The sequence below is a fragment of the Manacus candei genome, unplaced genomic scaffold, assembly GCF_025592945.1.
Source record: "Manacus candei isolate 608988 ecotype Guabito, Panama unplaced genomic scaffold, ASM2559294v1 h1tg000025l, whole genome shotgun sequence".
In the NCBI taxonomy this organism is placed as follows: Eukaryota; Metazoa; Chordata; class Aves; order Passeriformes; family Pipridae; genus Manacus; species Manacus candei.
In genome coordinates, this window is record NW_026138073.1 from 5,932,869 (window position 1) to 5,943,379 (window position 10,511).

At 42.5% G+C, this 10,511-nt stretch overlaps 1 protein-coding gene across 8 annotated transcripts in view; it reads right to left on the reverse strand.

Annotated features, from left to right (window-relative positions):
* LOC127471650 (monocarboxylate transporter 2-like) overlaps positions 1-5,578 on the reverse strand; it is a 38,105-nt gene extending 32,527 nt beyond the window's left edge. Inside the window, exons 1-4 of one of the 8 annotated variants that reach the window (XM_051788807.1) lie at positions 5,432-5,578; positions 3,354-3,428; positions 2,473-2,626; positions 1,985-2,242 (exon numbers count right to left, since the gene is read on the reverse strand). In XM_051788807.1, coding sequence (XP_051644767.1) covers positions 1,985-2,201 — 217 coding nt within the window. In that variant the 5' untranslated portion in view covers positions 2,202-2,242; positions 2,473-2,626; positions 3,354-3,428; positions 5,432-5,578. Of the gene's footprint in view, positions 1-1,984; positions 2,243-2,472; positions 2,731-3,353; positions 3,429-5,431 lie in introns of all 8 variants that reach the window. The other 7 variants (XM_051788809.1, XM_051788810.1, XM_051788808.1 and 4 more) reach the window with 7 other exon arrangements.
* Between the last annotated feature and the right edge of the window lie 4,933 nt (positions 5,579-10,511).

Sequence of the window (10,511 nt, forward strand, 5' to 3'; positions counted from 1 at the left end):
CTGAAAGGGACAGGACCCCCCTACCAAAGTCTGTGTGAAGCTAAATGCAGTGCTGAAAAGGAAACGTCACCTTGCTTCATAACATCTCACAATTATCTGCTTGTGCTGACACCCTCCTGTTGTTACATGTGCCATCTGGGAAAGTCAGGCACTTGCACACACAGCTGTAGATTACAATGGCAGCTCTGCAGCAGTAAGATTTCATAAAAGTCTGTATTTAAGGATGGGAAGATCAGGGCCGAAAACCATAAGTTTTATACTGTAATGGCTTCTTCCCCCATCGAAACCACCAACAGCAGTTCCCTTGCTGCACTCTCCCCTGTATCTTTGTTTGGTGTCAAGGGCACCAGCTCAGGGAATGTGGAGAATGAAAAGCCAGAAATCTCAACCACTCTGAGACATGTCCAAAGTCTGGTGCTCAGCTTCAGACATCCAACTTTCAGACTGCCCTAAACAGCAACCCCGAGGAAATGAGTCCTCTAAATAAGTCTCTCTTCTGTCTCTCACTCTGACTCTGTCAACCCTTCTCAGCTCCTGACATGAAACCACCAGAGCCAAACAGCAGCCAGAGGATGAACATCCATTGTTTCAAGGGGGAATCAGTGTTCAGTAGAGCTGCTGATTTAATCCCCTTGGAAGTGAACCCTTCTGTCCATCTGCAGCAGCAGACCATAGCCCAAAGAGATCAATGAAGCCACTTCACTGCCCAGCTCATCAACTCCAGCCAGACCTGAAAAGGTTCTTTCTGCAAGCAGGGAAGCAGCTCATCCCTCACACCTCTCAGGTCACGTACATCGCCTTTCACCTTAATCCATCCCATATCAGATGACAAGACAGCTCCTTTTTTTTATTGCCATGTAAAACCGGTTCCTAAAGTACATGAGTGCATGACACTTCCATACACAGGGTGTACCCAATGTCTGCAATGTGTGACCCAAGAAGCCTCCAAACCACCCTGTCCTGAAGGCAGCACAGTACCAGGAGGATCCTACAACTTCTTTTGTAGTAGTCTTTCCAAAAGTGTGTGTCAGTGACCTTGTTTGAGGAATAATACATGTTTGGGTTAGATGCAAGTCGTGTGGCTATTCTTGTGTTCTTAAGTGTTAATCCATTTACCTTTCACCCTTGCTAAACAAGCTAAGAACCACCAGAAATCTCCTCACAGCCCAGAAATAACTATCAGCAGCTGAGCCTCACAGGCATTAGTAACCTAAAAGCAAGATGGTCCTCTACTAACCATTAACAGCAAGATACACATCAGCTACTCAGATCAAAGTGACAGACTGACACCTGGCACCAGTGTCTGAGGGAAACATCCCTCTGAGAATATCCACTTGATGATTTCATTATGAGGACAAAAGATACCTTTCCCACAACAGCAACTTTTGCAGCCAATGTACAAGAAAAAACCCAGAGAACATTTTTACTTGAAGTAACCAGTGGACATAGTTGTTCTTTCAGAAAGATTCTGCACAGAAAAGTCTAAAACATCATCCCTTAATTATTTGTAGCAAAATTTTAGCAGCAGAATTAGGGAAAAACATATTTAAATACTATATCAATATATACACACACACATCCCATGTTTGTTCATCAGCAAAGCTTAGATTTCAAGTTTCCAGCAACTTCTCTACAATCATGAGTGCAAGTAACATATTTTTGTTTCAAATAGAAAGACAAGAATAGGAAGGGAACAAAATACAGTGCTCAGACAATCCAAGAGTCAAATAATTCCACCATGGCCAAGCCTCCACCCACATATAGCAAGATTTCTGATGAAATAATAATTGATGACATCATATATATTGCCAATAAAATACTCAGCACTACTGGCTTTCTCAGCTTTGCCAATGCACATCATCAGAAAACAGAAGGCCAAGCTTAGAATCAGCAAGAACTTTCTCAAAGAAATATATTCTCCCCTTTTGGCGTAGAGATCAGACCTCCTTCTTCCCAAAGGAAAATACAGTCTCGCTTCACTTACCTCCTCCATAGGTGGTAGCACACATGATGGATGTTGTCCAGGCAATCTGGCTGTAGGAGATGCTGAAAGCAGCCTGGAGCTCTCTGAAGTAGATTGTGAAAGCTTTAGGAAAGGTAAACGCAAACCCAATGGAGATGGAGGCTCCAAACACCACTGCCCAGCCCCATCCACCATCAGGGGGGACATAGCCCAGGTCCGAAAGGACTGGAGGAGACATGGTCAGAGCAGATTTCAGAGCAAAACCCACTTCCTGCTGTCCTGCAGAGGAGAGGATACGTGTGTTATACAGAATATACATATCATGTAATCAGGCAACATTTTAAAGCATAATTAAATAATTTAGAGATACAGAGGATCCCCCATTCTCAAAGCTTTGGACTTTTTGCTGCCTATTAATGGTTCTGCTGTTCAATTCTAACACAGCCAAGATCACCCTTCCCTCTCCAATAACCCTGTCCAGCCCTTCCACCTGGATTTTAAATACATACCCTCAAAATACTCCCATGGCCTCCAGGCTCAGGGATGGACCTCAGTCAAAATCTCAGTCAAAGTCTCCACTTTCTGTTCTGTCCCCCATCCAGCTGGTGGCTCGGTGTCCCACCTTGGGAATGGCTTCTGGAGGTAACTCCTGTCACAGTCCCTCTGGAGAGAACCAGATGCTCCAGCTGTACTGTTTTCAGGGTAAATGCTTCACTGTGTATCTTTCAAAAGTAGGTGGAAATCCTTGTGGTTTCAAGATATCCCCGCTTAAAAGAATAGTTCTCATGACATGAGCAGCAGGTGAATGGCCCCAGTGTGTCCAGCACCCCCTGTTCTGCCAGGGCACAAGGCTCTCCTGGCTCTTTGCTTCCCCCAAACCAACAACCAAACTGAGCAGCTGCTTGCAAAGGGGTTGAAGTTTCTTCCTACTTGGGGGCAGCAATTCCACTCATGCCTAGTGCCTGCCAGGATAGCAGATTATGCTCAGGAGCAACACAGATAAAAGAGGGCATTCACTCATTTGCATTCTTCCCATTTTTTTTGCCATTAATGTAAAATGAGGGTAAAAAGGAAAGAAGAAAAACCTACATGTCTCTCAGGAGTTAATCCACAAGCCTTCTATCAAGGTCAAGGTCTTAAACTAGAGAGGAGAGTCTCACAGCAAAAGGTGGCAGGTAAGTTGGATAAAAGGTTGATTAGTGCCCTTATATACTGAAACTCAGAAATAAGAGAAGCTGGTAGGAAAGGGCATTATCAGAGCTAATGGGAAGGAACAGGCACAGATATCAGCTGAGAACATTTTGCTCAACCTTAATAGCAGCAGTCAGCTAGCTAGGGAGAGAGGAAACTTTGGTTATCTTGGAGGGGGGAAAAAAAAAAGAAAAAACACCTTAGGAAAAGCACAGTGTAATTTGCATCTATTTGAGAGTCCATTGTCTTTTGAGAGATGTCATTCAGATTCAACCTGTAAGTAGGAGGAAACAAGGAAACTACTTTAACCATACAGGAAAAAAAAAGGGGGGGTATTTTAAGCTGGTGATGAGTGTCTGCAGATAAACTCCTGAATTGATGTTTTCATCTACTTTTACAGCTGTTTAGTGGTAACACCAATTTGGGGCCTTTACACTACAGGCTTCAAGCTCTCCCAGCTGCAGCTGGAGGAAACATTAGTCCAAAATGCTAATATTCAGTAAATCCAGTATTTAAGAACTCTGATAACATCCAGGATGGCAAGTTGTTGGTTGTCCTGAGATTTCATCGCTATATCGAGATGACCAGCTAAGAAGCTTTTCACAACAACAAAATAATGCATAATAATGAAAAATGCCCCTTTACAATATGAGGGATGCTATGTTGTAATTTCAGGATCAAGAAAGATTGCACTTGCAAAATTTCTCTTGCTCTTATATTAGGTAATAAAATGATCTGATAGAGATTCATGAAACATTCTTTTCCCTCTACAGGCATCCACAATATATAAACAAGTTATTCTGATGTAGAGTCTTACTATCCACCCTCACCTAAGCTTTTCCATTAAATGAAATAATTGTCTTTTGGAATTACACTAGCTATACTTCCGTACTGCAGGGTGGGATTTTAAAAGAAAACCCAAGTTAAAAAGCAACAGTGGTAATGTTGGAATGACTGCCTGTTGATGTTTAAGAGACTTTATTACCCATCAAGTTGCGTTTCATTGCACTGTTTCTTTTGTTTATGGTTATTCTACTCAATTTAGACCATACAAATACTGCAGAGAATACCAAGCTCCCAAAAATATTGACATATACTTGTGGTTCTGAAATTAGGCAAAATAAAACTGATTGAGGGGTGGGTATAGTGAGGATATGTTTTCTTATTTAACTTTGTGTTTGGTATTCCAAGGGACAATCTACCAAAATTTAGGATACACAAAATTCTCAGGCCCCTCAAATTTAGATCTTTTTTGGTAGTCCTTTAAAAAAGGTTGAGCCTGAACTTTAAATATATTTTCTGGGACTAACAAGAAAGGTTATTTTTTAATTACTACCAGTTCATTCTGCTTGTAAAATTATGACTAATTTTACACCACCTTTAAAAGTCTTGCATGACAAATATATTAATTCATTTAATTTGCTTTTATGTACAATGAGACATATATTGAGAAGATATCACCATAAAATCAGATTAAGGTATCAGTCCATTGTCCAGGTTTTCTATATCAAGGTAAACTCTTACACAACACAGAAAACCAAAGAGACGAACTGAAGTTAAATGAAAATGTAGTGTACAATAAAATATAAAAATCACATCAGCTGACTTGCTTCCCCAACTGTAAAATAAGGCTTACAGAGGTTGACTTGGGGAAATCAAACTTTGGGATTGTTTTAACAGAGTTTAATAACCTAAGCAATGAGCAGGCAGTGATACAGTCCCAGTCTCCCCTCTTTTCTCATGGTTTATGGGGACATTGGCACTAAGGAGGGCACAGGACCATTCCCTCATGGGGTGCTACCCCTTTGTTACCACCCTCTTAGCCACTGCTTTGTAATTTTAAAGTGAGAGTTGTCTTTGTACAGCCATGATCTGGCACAAATTTACTTGTTGACTCTCTCACTTTATTCCTATTTCCTTTTTGTGAAATTATACATGTCTGGACTTCCCATTTCTCCACTTACCATTCCCTATAGGTTTCCTGATATCACCATCTTCTTTCCCTAATTTATCGAGCTGCTGTCTTTTGGAACCAACATATGCAATCACAGTCTGCATTCTGTAAGCCAGATCAACTGGGGACTATTCTTGGACTATACAATTATTTTCTACAACAATTGTTTTATCAGGTCGGAGCTGGTTTTTTGTTGAGTGAGAGAGCACCAGGACAAATCAAACCCAAGTCTAATGCAGCTTCACCTGTCAATCCAGGGACTCCCTGATGCCAAGTTTCCCTCAGCCCAAGGAAGCCACCACACACCAGACACACACACTCACCAACCACTGTCCAGTGGGACTGTTCCCTCTTCGGCAGAGGCGTGCACCACTCGGGCTCCCTTCCCTTGGGAATGCCGGTTGCTGGCTCCCTCAGCAGCGACCTGCTCAGCTTTTAAAGCCATCTGCTGACCTTGTCCCCCACTCCAAATGCAATTGAGATCAAAGGTTGAGATCAGAGGCTCTACTCTCAGATGTAAAACCTTCCAGCAATTGGAACATCGTCTGTCACCCAACCCCTCATGTTACATCCAAAGGCTACTGTATCCCACATTAACTAACTTTTCATGAACGGGATTGCACTTCACCCAGGAGCAACAAATCCATTTCCATTTGTAGTGCTTGGAACATTGGCCTCTCGGGTCTCTGTGGAGGTTAATAAATTATTTGTCAGATATCCCTTTTCCTTGTACCTATTAACTTATTCTCTCTTTACAATGCGTTTTTACAGACTCTGCTCCCACTCTCCCCCGGGGGAACTTGCATATGGAGATCCCCTGTCTTTGCCCAGCCTGCTATGGCAATTTTAACCCTCTACCTGAAGTTCTCCTCTGTGACTTCTGGGTCACCTAAAATCCTGCATCAGATTGATTCAGACCACCCAAAAACAAATGCAGGGATTCACAAGCCACAGCAACACCTATCAAGGGGTAAATGTCACTCTGGAGTGGACAGAATAGGATACAGAATATTCCTGAGTTTTTTGCCAGTAACCAAGCAGTTGACTTGGATAGTGACTGAGCAACGTCCACACCACCAGTTTGTGCTTTGGAAAGGTTAATGTAACCCAGTTTCTGCAGGAATGTTTCCACAAGACTTACGTTGCAAATCCCCATTTGGGGGATTTAAAACATTCCCCTGCCATGTTTATAATCCAGACACTGCAACACACTATTTAAGCACAGGAAAAACAGGAAAAAACTGGCTGTAGGTGGTCCAGGGTAATGTTTTCATCCAGTCTGAGTAGAAAACTCTGTAGAAAGGTAAACAGAAAGAAAAATCATCCATCTGAACTAACTTTGTGAGTCAGCATCTACTGTAGCGAATATTTCCTGCCTTGTGGCCACATGGAGTCATCTTCACTATTTCATATTGCCCAAAAAGAAATATCTTCCTTGCAAGGACACAATGAGTGCTCAAAACCACACACTGGCTCCCAGTTTGCATTCACAAAAGAGGCTGCCAATGGTGCTCCCACAGCCAGCTCAGATGCTCTTCTCACAAGCACAGGACACACAACACTCACACACCCCTCCTCACTTTAAAGAATTTTCTACCAGCCAGTTGTAACAGCACGATAAAAAATTTCCAGTGGTCAAAAGACAGGAAGATAAATTCTGGGGAGAAATCCATTGAGTGCTATTAAACACAGAGATGCCTCCTCTGGCATTGCAGATGGCAAATTGCTGGAGCCTGGGGAGTATTGACAGGTAGCTCCATACTTGTCTCCCCAGGCACCCACCATTAATTCACTGTCAGGAGAGAATTCCAATTGCACATACCTTGGGCTGATTGATCTTATGGTCCAGCTCTTCCTGCCTCACTGGTCATGGCTTCTACCAGTCCTTCTTTCTGAAAATGTTTTACAACCAGAAATGTAACAAATATATCTGGTGCTTCTTCTGTCTTCTAAAAGGAAAAAATCTTTAAAGGCAGTTATAGGTGCTATGGGAATTCATTACAGATTGTTGGAGGTGCATGTGGATCCTCTGTGCTCCATCCCATGGGAGGGCACCAGGATCTGCCTGTTGAGGATGCTGCAATCACACAAGACCTGGAGTTCACAGGAGTCGTTTCTTCCAATGCTACACTTTGAGGAATAATGTTATTGTAAAAACTTTATGGCATTGTAAAAGGTAAAACTCCTAGGGACCCCACTAGTAACTTCTATAATTTCAAACATGTACTTTCTCTTTTGCTTGAGGATAATTCACAGTTCCCTTGGCTCTGAGCCATTTCAGATTGGTGCTTTACCAAATCAAAAAATGAATATGCCTTTGTTAGATTATGTTGACGCTCTTTCCATCTCCATGTTAATAGAAATTGCCTAATTTATAAGGGTTTTCTGCTGGTAGTTACCAGGCAGTGGTCAATGCACTTCAGACACAATAGCCATTCACACCATTGAGATTGCTCTTCAAAATCACTTTGGAAAACCTTGGACACTTCTACCATTTCACTGGCCTATGAAAAATTGAAGCTTGAATGTCTAAGCCAAGGGCTCTTTCGTCTTAATACTTCTTATATTAGTTCTGATATAAAATGTGGTACCTCTTTTATTTAAGAAAAACAAAATGCAAATTTGCAGATCAAGTACAGTTTAAACACTTCATTTACTAGAAGAAGATTAATTTGGTATTCACCAAATATTCCTGCCCCAAACTTTTCAGAATACATGAAGAAATCTGTTCCTGGAGGAACACAAACTGAATCAAACTGGAAGGGTTTAAAGTGTTTCAAAATTTATCTACAAATCTTTTTCTGCAGCTGATGTATCACACGCCATCTTGACTTCAAAATCATTAATGAAATTTAGAGCTGAGTTTATGGATAATCAAAAACTAGATATGTATCATTAAAAAACAAGAGAACCAAATTTTGGCACAAACTGAGCATAAAGTTCACACTTCTTACATTTGTACTGGGCAGCTTTCTGGGGCAGTAAAAGCTGCAGAGCAGGGGTCACATGCAGATCTGAGGAGATATGGGAACACAGAGAGCATTCCTTAAAGTAGATTTATTTGGTACTATTTTAGTTGATGTTTTACAGATATGTTATCATCGCTTGCACTCAGTGACACTTAAAAGTTCTAAATAAGCACATACCATCTTTTAAGTGTGGAGCTGACCTGTTACAAGGCAGCAGCTTGAGGTCATTTGGGCACAGCCTCCTGCCCTGTTAACCCAGTGTGGCTTTGGGGCCAGGTTATGTCCTGGCCCACAGCCAGAAAGAGTGGGAAGGCGTGGGAGAAACCAGGCCCCACTTCTGCGGAATTACATGGAGCAATGGTCCTTCCACACTGGGAAGGCCTCACCATCACCCAGGTACTACAAAGTGTAGGACATCATGCTCTTATTTATTTCCCTTTTGTTCCTCTTCAGGCAGATCTATGCCTTCTTTACTCGAAGCTTGTGATGCCCAGAAAGCCACCTGGTCCTTCAAAAACAGTCAAACCCAGACAAATGTTCTCCAAGTGGAGATTTTAGCATTTTTCTCCATGAGGAAACACAATATGCAGGGTTTTGTACATGTGCTCGATCACTCCCACTATCTGCTCCCACACACACCTCAACTTCTGAGATAGTGCCTGCCTTAAAATGTATTTTGTGTAGGGCCAAAGCTTTCAAATATGTAAAGAGCCTGTACAGGATTTGTGTCCTATTAGTTGGCTAAATAAGAAAGGGATCCCACCACCACCTTCTGAAAGGGAAGGCTGACAAACACCTTTGTTACAACTCAAAATACACTTGAAGAGATACATTAGAAATTAGCTGGTTTTGCTGCTCCTGAAATAATTTGTTAAACCATAACCTAGTCACATAAACTTTGCTAAAATTAGTAAATGCCTGCCTCTCACAGTGGATATTTGCATCATTATTTCTGTAAACACAGGAATACAAAAATCAAGAGTAAAGCACAGGGGACTTTAATAAGATATCAAGAAATGGGAGAGGTTCCAGCTTTGTTGGTCTGACTCTTCCCTCTTTGAGAGGCCCAGAGGGGAGAACATGTTGTAAAGAGATAAGGAGAAAGGAACAGCTGGGTGGTTATTTCCCCACCTATTGACAGTACACAAGTGCCAAGTTCTCAAGTGAGATACTCCCCTGCATGCAGCACACACGAGTCTAGCTCACAGCTTTGGGCTACAAACCTAGTGGATTAGTTCATTTAAGTAATGCTTCTTTGTTTGGGGGGCTGGGGGGTGTTTCTGTCCTTCAGCAAATGCTTCCAAAATTACATACCTTGCTTCCAAAAGGATGTCTGAAAGGAAAAACACGCCCAGGAAATAATTCCACCATCAACCCACGAACAGAAATAATCTCTCAGACGCCCACCTACTTCTCTCTTCAAAAAACTACATTGGAATTTACTTTAGTGTCCAAAGAAGGAAAATCTAAAATCATTTGCAGATCTGTGGCTCCCCAGCTCCCTGTTTGCCCTCCTCGTACCTGAGCAAGTTAACTGAACCTTGCAAAGTGATCCCACTCACTCTGCTATATCATTGGCATTTTAACACATGCCAAGCACTGAGAGGATTTCACAAGACCCCAAGGGAATTTGGGACACTGGGGGACAATTCATGTATCTTTTCTTTGCCACAAGAAGAGAAGGGAAATTAAAGAATCGAAGAACCTGGTTGAACCACTCCTGTCCCTCTTTTGTTCTGATCCTGCTTCCATCTCCTGTGTATTTCCTGCCCATGCTTGAGTAATATCAGAGTTCCTCGTTCATTCACACAGATCTCTTGCCTCTTTTTCCCAATTTCTTGCTCACTGGGATGCATCATTCTTGATCCTGGGGGAAGTGATTCTTGAATATCAACCAGCTCTCTTTGGCCACTCTTCCCTGAAGGGCTTGTTCCCATGGGATTGCTATATGAAGATCCCTGAAGAGGCTAAAGTTGGCTCTCCCAAAATGGTTACCATCTTGCTGCCCTGCTTCCTCCTCTCCCAGTACTGAACTCCACAGTCTCATGGTCACTGCAGCCAAGGCTGCCCCCAACCACCACATCTCCCACAAGCCCTTCCCTGTGTGTTAGCATGAGGTTGAGCAGCACACCATTCCTTGAGGGATCCTCAACTCCTGTGACAAAGTTGTCACCAACGCTTTCCAGGGACCTCCTGGACTGTTTGTGCTTTGCTGTGTAGCTTCTCCAGCTGATATCCAGGTAGTTGGAGTCCCCCACAAGAACCAAGGCCTGTGACTTTGAGGTTGCTTTAAGCTCTGTAAAGCCTCATCCAGTTCCTCCTCCCGCTCATGTGGCTTGGAGCAAACACCCACAGCAATGTCACCCTTATTAGTCTGCCCTTTCATCCGAGCCCATAAGCCCTGGACTAACTTGTCATCCACCCCAAGACAGAG